Source organism: Phyllobates terribilis, unplaced genomic scaffold (genome assembly GCF_046119375.1).
Source record: "Phyllobates terribilis strain yellow unplaced genomic scaffold, ASM4611937v1 Scaffold_13__5_contigs__length_258822181, whole genome shotgun sequence".
Lineage (NCBI taxonomy): Eukaryota > Metazoa > Chordata > Amphibia > Anura > Dendrobatidae > Phyllobates > Phyllobates terribilis.
The window spans coordinates 166173518-166189450 of NW_027362773.1; the positions used below are offsets into that span (position 1 = coordinate 166173518).

The following is a 15933-nucleotide window of genomic DNA, read 5'->3' on the forward strand; positions in this document are numbered from 1 at the left end:
ATGGGGATGTTAAAGTCGCCCATGAGGATAGTGGGGATGTCAACAGAGAGGAAATGAAGTAGCCAGGTGGTGAAGTGGTCAAAGAAAGTGGTGGCTGATCCTGGGGGGCGGTAGATGACAGCCAGTTGGAGGTTGGAGGGGGAGTAGATGCGCACACAGTGCACCTCAAAAGACGGGAGAGTAATTGCGGGCGGCAGTGGGATCTGGGTGAAGGAGCAGTTTTCTGAGAGGAGGAAACCTATTCCTCCACCGTGCTTGCCGTTGGGGCGGGGGGTATGGGAGAGGTGGAATCCGCCATACGAAAGTGCAGCAGGAGAGGCTGTGTCGGAGGGGGTGAGCCAGGTTTCAGTGATTCCGAGGAAGGAAAGCTTGTTAGTGATGAAGAGATCGTGAATGTAGGAAAGTTTATTGCAGACAGAGCGAGCGTTCCATAGAGCTCCTGTTAGGGGGACTAGGGAAGCAGGGGCTGGGCGGATGGGTGTAAGGTTAGAAGGGTTACGAGAGTTTGGGATAGATCGGGGGTAGGAGGTGGAAGTGAATGTAGGGATGTGGTGAGGAGGGCCAGGATTTGGAGAGATGTCGCCGGCAGTAAGGAGGAGCAGAGAAAGCGTTATTTAATTTTGCGTTTCCGCAAGCGGAATTGCCTTAGTCCAATGCATAAAAAACGCAAGGCAATTCCGCATGTGGAAAACGCGTGATAAACGCGCGAAAAATGCGCGATAAACGCGTGCGGAATTCCGCATGCGTTTTTCCGGGAGAGGACTTGCATTTATGCAGCAGAAATTTTCTGCTTCATAAATGCAACGTGGGCACATAGCCTAAACGCTTGAAAAATGCTACGTGGGCACACAGCCTAATCGCTTGACAACCCGCATGCGGAAATGCTTGACAAATGCTTCTACCTGGCAGGAAAAACGCATGTAAAAACCGCATGCATTTTTTCTGCCAGGGAGAAGCGTAAAAAATGTGCAGCATTTCTGCATCGTGGGCACTTTAGCCATGGTCTTTTCATATAAGCCCCTCAGGGTCACTGCCACCCCTGTAGTTACACCCCTGGTCACATCCACAGCCAGGTCTCCACCTGAGTACAACGCTCATCATCCGCGCTCTGCTGCCTTCCCAGCTCCTGCGAGCACAGCAGCGTCCGCCAGGGGGCGCACAGGGGCGTGGAACTGCTCTGTAACGCCTAGGTCTCCGTAAGGAAGGCAATTGCAGTGCACACTGACCCGGAAGTGGGGCAGCTCCTGTTGTGGTGGAGTCAGCTGACTGCAGGCTCGGGGCTGCCCGGGATCATTGATGATGGCGGCGCTCCCCGCATACACCGCGGTGGTGATCCTGCTGCTGGCTTCGGTGCACAGCTCTGAGGAGAAGGTGAGAGAAGGGGAGCATGTCCGGCTATAGCGCTGGGGTCATGTCTGTGTGTACGTCCTATAGAGATACCCCGACCACCCAATATGCAGACCCCCCCGAAATATATACGATCACCCTTTATATATATATATATATATATATATACATACACATACACACACAGCGCTGACCCCTCCCCTGCGCGTCCCCCCATCGGTGCTGGCCCTTGCGTGGTCCCGGCTCACCGCTCACATGGTCTATATGTATCAGACTGTTGGGTTTATTCACGGTGTGATTATTTTAATTGATTCCCAGAATTCGGAGGACGTGCGCTGCAAATGTATCTGTCCGCCCTACAAGGACAAGCCGGGAAACATCTACAACCGGAACGTGACGCAGAAGGACTGGTCAGTGCCGCTTCCTTGCGTCTACCGCTTCCTTGGGTCTGCCACTTCCTTGGGTCTGCCACTTCCTTGGGTCTGCCGCTTCCTTGGGTCTGCCGCTTCCTTGGGTCTGCCGCTTCCTTGGGTCTGCCGCTTCCTTGCGTCTGCCGAGCTCCATGAACTGTTGACAGAATGTAGAGTCCTGCGCTGAACCACAGAGATCGCCACAAGATCACTGCTTACCGTCAGTGAATAGAAACATTAACTTTCAAGAGTTTAAAAACAAGAAGACATAGAGTTCTGCTGATAGTTTGTTACAATGTATCGGTGTAGCTAGGAACCTGGAGTCCAGCACAAGTCAGAGACGCTTTGTAAAGATCACAGAGGATCATCTGCACTGATATATTGTAACAAAAGCAGGTCTCTGAATGGACAGGAATGTTTCTATTCACAGATGGCAAGCCGTGTATTCATCTGTTACCTGAGCTGTTCTTTATGAGGCAGGTAATAATAGGGGGAGAGCAGACGTGAAGCCCCCGCGCCGGGAGGATTTCTGGGAGATTTGTTGATGTTACCGTCCTTTAATATACAAGTCTTTTGTGTAAAGCAGATGATAATTGTTTCTTTTCTCCTGGTTGCAGTGATTGCCTCCATGTTGTCAGCCCCATGCCTGTGCCGGGAGCGGACGTGGAAGCGTATTGTCTGCGCTGTGAATGTAAATATGAGGAGAGGAGCTCCGTCACCATCAAGGTGAGACGCGGCTGCAGGCGCTGGGTCTACCTGTCAGGTATCTGATGTGCACCATCCCCCATACACATGCACGCTCAGCGGGAAGCTGCTGCTACACTCCTCTAGTGGTGGAGAAGGGCATCGCACGCCGAAACTGCAGTGTCCCCATCATCTCAGCGGGAGAGTCCGGAGACCTCCATGCAAATCTAGTATTGGAAAATCAGAAATAACTTGGATGTTTCATCCTGCAGAGCAAATACTGGAAACTCCAGCTACTGAGGATGCGGTATTAAAATATTAGACAATTGCATAAGTGGTAACTCCCCAAATCTTCCTATTAATAACATCACACCCCTCCCTTACCAGGCGGATTCATCTTACAATAATCCTGCGGGACTTCACATTACACCGGCAGTGTAAGCAGGACATTGCAAAATGTCTTCAGGAGCCGGCGGAGACAAGTCTGCGAATACGTCCTCAGGAAATAAAAGAAATCCTGCGGAAGGACTAAGAAAGCAACACGCTAATATAAAGACTCAACAAGGGAATCGTCCTCCTGAGCGTCTATACGGCCGCAGGTCATAGGAAGCTGAATAAAGTGACACCCTGATATCTGCGATCTGATGACTTATTCCAGAGAAATCCACATTTCTTACATGTAAATGACAGGTGGAGTTACCAGTGTTATCAGTCTGAGATGTGAAGGCTGCTCTCCTGATTTACATCTCTCACGCTGGAGGCGGAGTCTAAGGGAGATCAATGTCCGGCCCATAGCCCTGAAGGTATCATGTTATTCAGCTTCCTATGACCTCTGTGCCCATATAGATGTTTCAGGAGGGACGATCACTGACAGATCCCTTTTATGGGGATGTATTTTATATATGAAATTAGGACATGACTGATCCTGAGTCACATCCTGTATTGTCCTCCAGAGCTGCACTCACTATTCTGCTGGTGCAGTCACTGTGTACATACATTACATTACTGATCCTGAGTTACCTCCTGTATTATACTCCAGAGCTGCACTCACTATTCTGCTGGTGCAGTCACTGTGTACATACATTACATTACTGATCCTGAGTTACCTCCTGTATTATACTCCAGAGCTGCACTCACTATTCTGCTGGTGCAGTCACTGTGTACATACATTACATTACTGATCCTGAGTTACCTCCTGTATTATACTCCAGAGCTGCACTCACTATTCTGCTGGTGCAGTCACTGTGTACATACATTACATTACTGATCCTGAGTTACCTCCTGTATTATACTCCAGAGCTGCACTCACTATTCTGCTGGTGCAGTCACTGTGTACATACATTACATTACTGATCCTGAGTTACCTCCTGTATTATCCCCCAGAGCTGCACTCACTATTCTGCTGGTGCAGTCACTGTGTACATACATTACATTACTGATCCTGAGTTACCTCCTGTATTATCCTCCAGAGCTGCACTCACTATTCTGCTGGTGCAGTCACTGTGTACATACATTACTGATCTTGAGTTACATCCTGTATTATACTCCAGAGCTGCACTCACTATTCTGCTGGTGCAGTCACTGTGTACATATATTACATTACTGATCCTGAGTTACCTCCTGGATTATACTCCAGAGCTGCACTCACTATTCTGCTGGTGCAGTCACTGTGTACATATATTACATTACTGATCCTGAGTTACCTCCTGGATTATACTCCAGAGCTGCACTCACTATTCTGCTGGTGCAGTCACTGTGTACATACTATTACATTACTGATCCTGAGTTACCTCCTGTATTATACTCCAGAGCTGCACTCACTATTCTGCTTGTGCAGTCACTGTGTACATACATTACATTACTGATCTTGAGTTACATCCTGTATTATACTCCAGAGCTGCACTCACTATTCTGCTGGTGTAGTCACTGTGTACATACATTACATTACTGATCCTGAGTTATCTCCTGTATTATACTCCAGAGCTGCACTCACTATTCTGCTGGTGCAGTCACTGTGTACATACATTACATTACTGATCCTGAGTTACCTCCTGTATTATCCTCCAGAGCTGCACTCACTATTCTGCTGGTGCAGTCACTGTGTACATACATTACTGATCCTGAGTTACATCCTGTATTATACTCCAGAGCTGCACTCACTATTCTGCTGGTGCAGTCACTGTGTACATACATTACATTACTGATCCTGAGTTACATCCTGTATTATCCTCCAGAGCTGCACTCACTATTCTGCTGGTGCAGTCACTGTGTACATACATTACATTACTGATCCTGAGTTACCTTCTGTATTATACTCCAGAGCTGCACTCACTATTCTGCTGGTGCAGTCACTGTGTACATACATTACATTACTGATCCTGAGTTACCTCCTGTATTATCCTCCAGAGCTGCAGTCACTGTGTACATACATTACTGATCCTGAGTTACCTCCTGTATTATCCTCCAGAGCTGCACTCACTATTCTGCTGGTGCAGTCACTGTGTACATACATTACATTACTGATCCTGAGTTACCTCCTGTATTATACTCCAGAGCTGCACTCACTATTCTGCTGGTGCAGTCACTGTGTACATACATTACATTACTGATCCTGAGTTACATCCTATATTATACTCCAGAGCTGCACTCACTATTCTGCTGGTGCAGTCACTGTGTACATACATTACATTACTGATCCTGAGTTACCTCCTGTATTATACTCCAGAGCTGCACTCACTATTCTGCTGGTGCAGTCACTGTGTACATACATTACATTACTGATCCTGAGTTACCTCCTGTATTATACTCCAGAGCTGCACTCACTATTCTGCTGGTGCAGTCACTGTGTACATACATTACATTACTGATCCTGAGTTACCTCCTGTATTATCCTCCAGAGCTGCACTCACTATTCTGCTGGTGCAGTCACTGTGTACATACATTACTGATCCTGAGTTACCTCCTGTATTATACTCCAGAGCTGCACTCACTATTCTGCTGGTGCAGTCACTGTGTACATACATTACATTACTGATCCTGAGTTACATCCTGTATTATCCTCCAGAGCTGCGCTCACTATTCTGCTGGTGCAGTCACTGTGTACATACATTGCTTATTCTGCATTATACTCCAGAGCTGCACTCGGTTCTTGTTCTCTGCAGGTGACGATCATCATTTACCTGTCCATCCTCGGCCTCCTCCTGCTGTACATGGTGTACCTGACCCTGGTGGAGCCGATGCTGAAGCGACGTCTCTTTGGTCACTCTCAGCTGATACAAAACGATGAAGATGTTGGGGTGAGTCTGGACACATGCACTGCGGCTCCCTCGGGGGGCGCTCTTCCACACACTGTGTATTGCTTGCACACATGCACTGCTGCTCCCTCGGGGGGCGCTCTGCCACACAGTGTGTATTGCTTGGACACATGCACTGCGGCTCCCTCGGGGGGCGCTCTTCCACACAGTGTGTATTGCTTGGACACATGCACTGCGGCTCCCTCGGGGGGCGCTCTTCCACACAGTGTGTATTGCTTGCACACATGCACTGCGGCTCCCTCGGGGGGCGCTCTTCCACACAGTGTGTATTGCTTGGACACATGTACTGCGGCTCCCTCGGGGGGCGCTCTTCCACACAGTGTGTATTGCTTGCACACATGCACTGCTGCTCCCTCGGGGGGCGCTCTTCCACACAGTGTGTATTGCTTGCACACATGCACTGCGGTTCCCTCGGGGGGCGCTCTGCCACACAGTGTGTATTGCTTGCACACATGCACTGCGGCTCCCTCGGGGGGCGCTCTGCCACACAGTGTGTATTGCTTGCACACATGCACTGCTGCTCCCTCGGGGGGCGCTCTTCCACACAGTGTGTATTGCTTGGACACATGCACTGCTGCTCCCTCGGGGGGCGCTCTTCCACACAGTGTGTATTGCTTGGACACATGCACTGCGGCTCCCTCGGGGGGCGCTCTTCCACACAGTGTGTATTGCTTGGACACATGCACTGCGGCTCCCTCGGGGGGCGCTCTTCCACACAGTGTGTATTGCTTGCACACATGCACTGCGGCTCCCTCGGGGGGCGCTCTTCCACACAGTGTGTATTGCTTGCACACATGCACTGCGGCTCCCTCGGGGGGCGCTCTTCCACACAGTGTGTATTGCTTGCACACATGCACTGCTGCTCCCTCGGGGGGCGCTCTGCCACACAGTGTGTATTGCTTGCACACATGCACTGCTGCTCCCTCGGGGGGCGCTCTGCCACACAGTGTGTATTGCTTGCACACATGCACTGCTGCTCCCTCGGGGGGCGCTCTGCCACACAGTGTGTATTGCTTGCACACATGCACTGCTGCTCCCTCGGGGGGCGCTCTGCCACACAGTGTGTATTGCTTGCACACATGCACTGCTGCTCCCTCGGGGGGCGCTCTTCCACACAGTGTGTATTGCTTGGACACATGCACTGCTGCTCCCTCGGGGGGCGCTCTTCCACACAGTGTGTATTGCTTGGACACATGCACTGCGGCTCCCTCGGGGGGCGCTCTTCCACACAGTGTGTATTGCTTGGACACATGTACTGCGGCTCCCTCGGGGGGCGCTCTTCCACACAGTGTGTATTGCTTGCACACATGCACTGCGGCTCCCTCGGGGGGCGCTCTTCCACACAGTGTGTATTGCTTGCACACATGCACTGCGGCTCCCTCGGGGGGCGCTCTTCCACACACTGTGTATTGCTTGCACACATGCACTGCGGCTCCCTCGGGGGGCTCTCTGCCACACAGTGTGTATTGCTTGCACACATGCACTGCGGTTCCCTCGGGGGGCGCTCTTCCACACAGTGTGTATTGCTTGCACACATGCACTGCTGCTCCCTCGGGGGGCGCTCTTCCACACAGTGTGTATTGCTTGGACACATGTACTGCGGCTCCCTCGGGGGGCGCTCTTCCACACAGTGTGTATTGCTTGCACACATGCACTGCGGCTCCCTCGGGGGGCGCTCTTCCACACAGTGTGTATTGCTTGGACACATGTACTGCGGCTCCCTCGGGGGGCGCTCTTCCACACAGTGTGTATTGCTTGCACACATGCACTGCGGCTCCCTCGGGGGGCTCTCTGCCACACAGTGTGTATTGCTTGCACACATGCACTGCGGTTCCCTCGGGGGGCGCTCTTCCACACAGTGTGTATTGCTTGCACACATGCACTGCTGCTCCCTCGGGGGGCGCTCTGCCACACAGTGTGTATTGCTTGCACACATGCACTGCTGCTCCCTCGGGGGGCGCTCTGCCACACAGTGTGTATTGCTTGCACACATGCACTGCTGCTCCCTCGGGGGGCGCTCTTCCACACAGTGTGTATTGCTTGGACACATGCACTGCGGCTCCCTCGGGGGGCGCTCTTCCACACAGTGTGTATTGCTTGCACACATGCACTGCTGCTCCCTCGGGGGCGCTCTTCCACACAGTGTGTATTGCTTGGACACATGCACTGCTGCTCCCTCGGGGGGCGCTCTTCCACACAGTGTGTATTGCTTGGACACATGCACTGCGGCTCCCTCGGGGGGCGCTCTTCCACACAGTGTGTATTGCTTGCACACATGCACTGCTGCTCCCTCGGGGGGCGCTCTTCCACACAGTGTGTATTGCTTGGACACATGTACTGCGGCTCCCTCGGGGGGCGCTCTTCCACACAGTGTGTATTGCTTGGACACATGTACTGCGGCTCCCTCGGGGGGCGCTCTTCCACACAGTGTGTATTGCTTGCACACATGCACTGCTGCTCCCTCGGGGGGCTCTCTGCCACACAGTGTGTATTGCTTGCACACATGCACTGCTGCTCCCTCGGGGGGCGCTCTGCCACACAGTGTGTATTGCTTGCACACATGCACTGCTGCTCCCTCGGGGGGCGCTCTGCCACACAGTGTGTATTGCTTGCACACATGCACTGCGGTTCCCTCGGGGGGCGCTCTTCCACACAGTGTGTATTGCTTGGACACATGCACTGCGGCTCCCTCGGGGGACGCTCTTCCACACAGTGTGTATTGCTTGCACACATGCACTGCTGCTCCCTCGGGGGGCGCTCTTCCACACAGTGTGTATTGCTTGGACACATGCACTGCTGCTCCCTCGGGGGGCGCTCTGCCACACAGTGTGTATTGCTTGGACACATGCACTGCGGCTCCCTCGGGGGGCGCTCTTCCACACAGTGTGTATTGCTTGCACACATGCACTGCTGCTCCCTCGGGGGCGCTCTGCCACACAGTGTGTATTGCTTGCACACATGCACTGCTGCTCCCTCGGGGGGCGCTCTTCCACACAGTGTGTATTGCTTGGACACATGTACTGCGGCTCCCTCGGGGGGCGCTCTTCCACACAGTGTGTATTGCTTGCACACATGCACTGCGGCTCCCTCGGGGGGCGCTCTTCCACACAGTGTGTATTGCTTGCACACATGCACTGCGGCTCCCTCGGGGGGCGCTCTTCCACACAGTGTGTATTGCTTGCACACATGCACTGCGGCTCCCTCGGGGGGCGCTCTTCCACACAGTGTGTATTGCTTGCGCACATGCACTGCGGCTCCCTCGGGGGGGCGCTCTGCTTGCACACATGTATTATGGGAGCCCTGTGGCCGCAGGTGGTGGTAGCAGTTTTTGTGGCGGTACCGCCCCGTCACACACAAGCCCCTCACACAATAGCGCCTGTTTACACAGCAGAGCTGACGAGCGCTGACAGTGACGCTGCGATTACTGCACGGCGGCTTCAGCTCTCTGCGTTCATGTTGATTACTATAACAGAGGGGTAACCTGATCCCGTCTGCTCAATGCCCGTCAGCTGCCGTCCGAGTGTTGTATAAACACGTAGTGACAATGGCGGGTCACCGTTACACCGGCGTCATTATCAGGAGAGCTGCTGACGCTGCTTATCCCCAACACACCCTGCAAAGCGCAGTCAGGCGGTCGTATAAATCAGCCCGAGGTCGGAGCGCAGGGCGCAGACTGGCCGGCGGCTCTCCCGACCCCAGCGAGACCGCTGTCTAGACATACATGATGCGGTCACGCTCTTCTGGGTGAGCAGGACAAGGGCCGCCGCTCGCCTTCACTGACAGGTAGCAGAGCTCTTATACAGAGTCCGTCACTAAGTTGCAGAACTTTTCACCCTTTATATCCCGGAGTGAAGCTTTTCCCGGTTTGGTTTTCCCCGATGACGCCTTCGTCACTTACGTTCTCGCTTTCTACCTTTTCAGGATCACCAGCCCTTCGCCAATGCCCACGACGTTCTGGCCCGGTCCAGGAGCCGCGCCAACGTGCTGAACAAGGTGGAATATGCTCAGCAGCGCTGGAAGTTACAAGTGCAAGAACAGCGCAAGTCCGTCTTCGACCGCCACGTGGTGCTGAGCTAATCGGAGGAAGGAAGACCGCGGTCAGGACTCCGGCGCTCGCTGGGACCGCTGCGTCTGCACTGGCTGGTTTCTGCCGCTCCTCGGACCCCGTAACGGGCAGATTCCTGGGTACGGACCACGTTGTAAATACAGAAGATCCTACTAATAAAATAGGTAATATGTTCTGAGCTGCCGGCCCCCCGGACCTGATTACGTGTTTGTTCCCACATCCATTCTTGTCCCTGTGATTCCTGCATCCTCCGGCGATGGACTGTCCGGCCGCTGCACGATGGATGATTGATCAGATCATACATCATATATAGCGGACCCTGACCCCTAATGTAATCATCGGCCAGACCCCTGATTATTGCATGAACCGCCCTTTCATGATTGTTCTGTAACTTTTTTTTTTTCACGTCAGAACTCTGCTTGCTTTCTGGGAACTGGAACTTTTTTTTTTCGTTTCACTGTAAATCCATCTTTTCGCAGCTGGGGGTTTGTTACAATGTTGGCTCTGTGAGATGAACACAAATATCGGTGCTGTCTTGAGCTCCGGGCTGATGGTTGTTATCTGCACTGACACATAGTAACAAGCCCGTACGCAGCGAGTACAGGATCAGTTTTCAGCCTCTGGATGTTTGTTACAGTGTATCAGTGCAGGCGGCTTCACCTGAGGTTAGCACAAGGCTCCAGGATGGTGTTACTATCTGCACTGATACATTGTAACAAATCCTCAGCTTAAAACATTGACAAAAATAGAAAGTTGCTGTTTCTGGTTATTTACACTGGACGGATGAGCCGTTAGCGGCTGATGCACGATGATCGCTGTGATCGGGTGCTGGACGGGAACGATCGCCCCAGGATCACTGGTATAACAGAGTCATCCGGTCTCCTCATTGGTCCGGATGCGATAACCACTCCAGCTCTACTGTACGGTGCCTGCTTAGGAACATCTCACATCAGAGGACATCGCCGCGCCGGGCATGTGCCTGATCTGTGCTGGTCAGCGTCCTAGACGTCCCCCAGATTGTGGAACTACAACTCTGGCTGTCAGAGCACGCTGTGAGTAGTAGTTTCATGGTGAAAGGCCTGACGCACGTTTCTCTGATGACACCACAGCTGGTCACCTCCCCTGCAGCCATCTTTGTTTTGTAGCTGAATTTACCTGGAATCTCTCACTGTTCAGAGTTTTGTATGTTGATTGTAAAATAAACACTGAGTTCTCCCAAGTATTGTGTCCAGATCTTGTGCCGCGCTCCTCGTGCATTATCTGACTCTTGTGCCGCGCTCCTCGTGCATTATCTGACTCTTGTGCCGCGCTCCTCGTGCATTATCTGACTCTTGTGCCGCGCTCCTCGGGCACTGTGTCTGACTCTTGTGCCGCGCTCCTCGGGCACTGGCTCTGACTCTTGTGCCGCGCTCCTCGGGCACTGGCTCTGACTCTTGTGCCGCGCTCCTCGGGCACTGGCTCTGACTCTTGTGCCGCGCTCCTCGGGCACTGGCTCTGACTCTTGTGCCGCGCTCCTCAGGCACTGGCTCTGACTCTTGTGCCGCGCTCCTCGGGCACTGGCTCTGACTCTTGTGCCGCGCTCCTCGGGCACTGGCTCTGACTCTTGTGCCGCGCTCCTCGGGCACTGGCTCTGACTCTTGGGCCGCGCTCCTCGGGCACTGGCTCTGACTCTTGGGCCGCGCTCCTCGGGCACTGGCTCTGACTCTTGGGCCGCGCTCCTCGGGCACTGGCTCTGACTCTTGGGCCGCGCTCCTCGGGCACTGGCTCTGACTCTTGGGCCGCGCTCCTCGGGCACTGGCTCTGACTCTTGGGCCGCGCTCCTCGGGCACTGGCTCTGACTCTTGGGCCGCGCTCCTCGGGCACTGGCTCTGACTCTTGGGCCGCGCTCCTCGGGCACTGGCTCTGACTCTTGGGCCGCGCTCCTCGGGCACTGGCTCTGACTCTTGGGCCGCGCTCCTCGGGCACTGGCTCTGACTCTTGGGCCGCGCTCCTCGGGCACTGGCTCTGACTCTTGGGCCGCGCTCCTCGGGCACTGGCTCTGACTCTTGGGCCGCGCTCCTCGGGCACTGGCTCTGACTCTTGGGCCGCGCTCCTCGGGCACTGGCTCTGACTCTTGGGCCGCGCCCCTCGGGCACTGGCTCTGACTCTTGGGCCGCGCCCCTCGGGCACTGGCTCTGACTCTTGGGCCGCGCCCCTCGGGCACTGGCTCTGACTTCTGCAGTGCTGCCTGATGAGGGTGGTCTACTTACTGTGATAATTTGTTAGATTATACAGCCAATCATTTATGAATGAATCATAGAATCATAGAATGGTAGAGTTGGAGGGGACCTCCTGGGTCATCTGGTCCAACCCCCGGCTCAAAGCAGGATTCACTAGATCATCTCAGACAGATGTCTGTCCAGCCTCTGTGTGAAGACGTCCATTGAAGGGGAACTCACCACCTCTCGTGGCAGCCTGTTCCACTCATTAATCACCCTAACTGTCAACAAGTTTTTCCTAATATCTAATCTGTGTCTCCTCCCATTCAGCTTCCTCCCATTGCTTCTCGTGTTTCCTTGTGCAAATGAGAATAAAGATGATCCTTCTACAATGTGACAGCCCTTGACATATTTGTAGACAGCTATTAAGTCTCCTCTCAGTCTTCTTTTTTGCAGCTAAACATTCCCAGATCCTGTAACCGTTCCTCATAGGACATGGTTTGCAGACCAGTCACCATTCTGGTCGCTCTTCTCTGAACTTGCTCCAGTTTGTCAATGTCTTTTTTAAAATGTGACGCCCAGAACTGAACTGAATGTTTACAATCACTATCCACCCTCCTAGCCTGACTGACAGCTCCTCAGTGGCCTCCCGGCTGCTGCAGAATCTCCACTTGACTAGTGACTGACAGCTCCTCAATGGCCTCCCGGCTGCTGCAGAATCTCCACTTGACTAGTGACTGACAGCTCCTCAGTGGCCTCCCGGCTGCTGCAGAATCTCCACTCGCCTAGTGACTGACAGCTCCTCAATGGCCTCCCGGCTGCTGCAGAATCTCCACTTGACTAGTGACTGACAGCTCCTCAGTGGCCTCCCGGCTGCTGCAGAATCTCCACTCGCCTAGTGACTGACAGTTCCTCAATGGCCTCCCGGCTGCTGCAGAATCTCCACTCGCCTAGTGACTGACAGTTCCTCAATGGCCTCCCGGCTGCTGCAGAATCTCCACTTGACTAGTGACTGACAGCTCCTCAGTGGCCTCCCGGCTGCTGCAGAATCTCCACTCGCCTAGCGACTGACAGCTCCTCAGTGGCCTCCCGGCTGCTGCAGAATCTCCACTCGCCTAGCGACTGACAGCTCCTCAGTGGCCTCCCGACTGCTGCAGAATCTCCACTCGCCTAGTGACTGACAGTTCCTCAATGGCCTCCCGGCTGCTGCAGAATCTCCACTTGACTAGTGACTGACAGCTCCTCAGTGGCCTCCTGGCTGCTGCAGAATCTCCACACGCCTAGTGACTGACAGTTCCTCAATGGCCTCCCGGCTGCTGCAGAATCTCCACTCGACTAGTGACTGACAGCTCCTCAGTGCCCTCCCTGCCGCTGCCGCAGAATCTACACTCGCCTAGCGACTGACAGCTCCTCAGTGGCGTCCCGGCTGCTGCAGAATCTCCACTCGACTAGTGACTGACAGCTCCTCAGTGCCCTCCCTGCCGCTGCCACTCCATCTCTGCCCACATAATCCGAATGACAACTCTCTAGTGTTCCTCCGCCCTGCTGAATTCTCACACTGCTCAGTACAAGCTGCAATTGTCAGGCTGGATAGATGGAGACTGAATACACTTAGACGCATATTTTCTCTCACTCTTTAGCTGAACTCCCTTTACTATCAGGAATATACTGCCATTCAGACATGGATTTTCACAGTAAGTACACCAGTCTCATCAGCTCCAAAAGATCTATTCACTTATGTGCTCAGTTTGTATTATGAAATCTCTGGTCACTGTTGTTATATCTATGACCATCAGTAATGGGAGCAGGGTACAATCACACGGAGGGGCAGAGACCACCGCAGACAGCACTGCAACACCGAAGGATAGAAGAAGTAACAATACAATAAGGAATAAAACACGGGACCGCCATATGTATTAACAATGTGATTTTCAGCCGCAAACTGCAGTATGTGAATTCATCCTAAAATTTCAGATCCAGGAAGACGTGTGAAGGGAAAATGACAACACAGAAGTGTTCATATTGTCCCATAAACACGACTGTTATTCCTTTATGTAGAGGAATAGATCCCGGTGCGGCTCCTTGTATACACAACTCAGGGGATTGTGCCGCCACTATAAAGCACAGGAGGCACCACAGCATGAGGTCAGACGGACGCCCGGGACCACGGGAGGTAAGATGCTCCATTATAGGGGCGAGTGCAGCTCTGGAGGATAATACAGGAGGAGACTCAGGATCAGTAATGTAATGTATGTACACAGTGACTGCACCAGCAGAATAGTGAGTGCAGCTCTGGAGTATAATACAGGAGGTAACTCAGGATCAGTAATGTAATGTATGTACACAGTGACTGCACCAGCAGAATAGTGAGTGCAGCTCTGGAGTATAATACAGGATGTAACTCAGGATCAGTAATGTAATGTATGTACACAGTGACTGCACCAGCAGAATAGTGAGTGCAGCTCTGGAGTATAATACAGGATGTAACTCAGGATCAGTAATGTAATGTATGTACACAGTGACTGCACCAGCAGAATAGTGAGTGCAGCTCTGGGGTATAATACACGATGTAACCCAGGATCAGTAATGTAATGTATGTAGACAGTGACTGCACCAGCAGAATAGTGAGTGCAGCTCTGGAGTATAATACAGGAGGTAACTCAGGATCAGTAATGTAATGTATGTACACAGTGACTGCACCAGCAGAATAGTGAGTGCAGCTCTGGAGTATAATACAGGATGTAACTCAGGATCAGTAATGTAATGTATGTACACAGTGACTGCACCAGCAGAATAGTGAGTGCAGCTCTGGAGTATAATACAGGATGTAACTCAGGATCAGTAATGTAATGTATGTACACAGTGACTGCACCAGCAGAATAGTGAGAGCAGCTCTGGAGTATAATACAGGATGTAACTCAGGATCAGTAATGTAATGTATGTACACAGTGACTGCACCAGCAGAATAGTGAGTGCAGCTCTGGAGTATAATACAGGAGGTAACTCAGGATCAGTAATGTAACGTATGTACACAGTGACTGCACCAGCAGAATAGTGAGTGCAGCTCTGGGGTATAATACAGGAGGTAACTCAGGATCAGTAATGTAACGTATGTACACAGTGACTGCACCAGCAGAATAGTGAGTGCAGCTCTGGAGGATAATACAGGATGTAACTCAGGATCAGTAATGTAATGTATGTACACAGTGACTGCACCAGCAGAATAGTGAGTGCAGCTCTGGGGTATAATACAGGATGTAACTCAGGATCAGTAATGTAATGTATGTACACAGTGACTGCACCAGCAGAATAGTGAGTGCAGCTCTGGAGTATAATACAGGATGTAACTCAGGATCAGTAATGTAATGTATGTACACAGTGACTGCACCAGCAGAATAGTGAGTGCAGCTCTGGAGTATAATACAGGATGTAACTCAGGATCAGTAATGTAATGTATGTACACGGTGACTGCACCAGCAGAATAGTGAGCGCAGCTCTGGAGTATAATACAGGAGGTAACTCAGGATCAGTAATGTAATGGATGTACACAGTGACTGCACCAGCAGAATAGTGAGTGCAGCTCTGGAGTATAATACAGGATGTAACTCAGGATCAGTAATGTAATGGATGTACACAGTGACTGCACCAGCAGAATAGTGAGTGCAGCTCTGGAGTATAATCCATGAGGTGACTCAGGATCAGTAATGTAATGTATGTACACAGTGACTGCACCAGCAGAATAGTGAGTGCAGCTCTGGAGTATAATACAGGATGTAACTCAGGATCAGTAATTTATGTACACAGTGACTCCACCAGCAGAATAGTGAGTGCAGCTCTGGAGTATAATACAGGATGTAACTCAGGATTAGTAATGTAATGTATGTACACAGTGACTGCACCAGCAGAATAGTGAG

General features: G+C 52.3%; 1 protein-coding gene across 1 annotated transcript; it reads left to right on the forward strand.

Annotated features, from left to right (window-relative positions):
* The first annotated feature begins 1186 nt into the window (after positions 1-1186).
* On the forward strand, positions 1187-11040 carry TMEM9B (TMEM9 domain family member B). The gene is made up of 5 exons (XM_073659023.1): positions 1187-1371; positions 1666-1757; positions 2375-2483; positions 5603-5737; positions 9677-11040. Exons 1-5 carry the CDS (start codon positions 1297-1299, stop codon positions 9830-9832), a joined length of 567 nt encoding a protein of 188 aa, XP_073515124.1. The 5' UTR covers positions 1187-1296; the 3' UTR covers positions 9833-11040.
* The last annotated feature ends 4893 nt before the right edge of the window (positions 11041-15933 follow it).

Bases quoted from the DNA above. Each gene is read 5' to 3' on its own strand.
- TMEM9B (XM_073659023.1), top strand. From the start codon at position 1,297: ATGATGGCGGCGCTCCCCGCATACACCGCGGTGGTGATCCTGCTGCTG. The intron at 1,372-1,665 runs GTGAGAGAAGGG...ATTGATTCCCAG, and splicing joins TGCACAGCTCTGAGGAGAAG to AATTCGGAGGACGTGCGCTG. The intron at 5,738-9,676 runs GTGAGTCTGGAC...CTACCTTTTCAG, and splicing joins AAAACGATGAAGATGTTGGG to GATCACCAGCCCTTCGCCAA.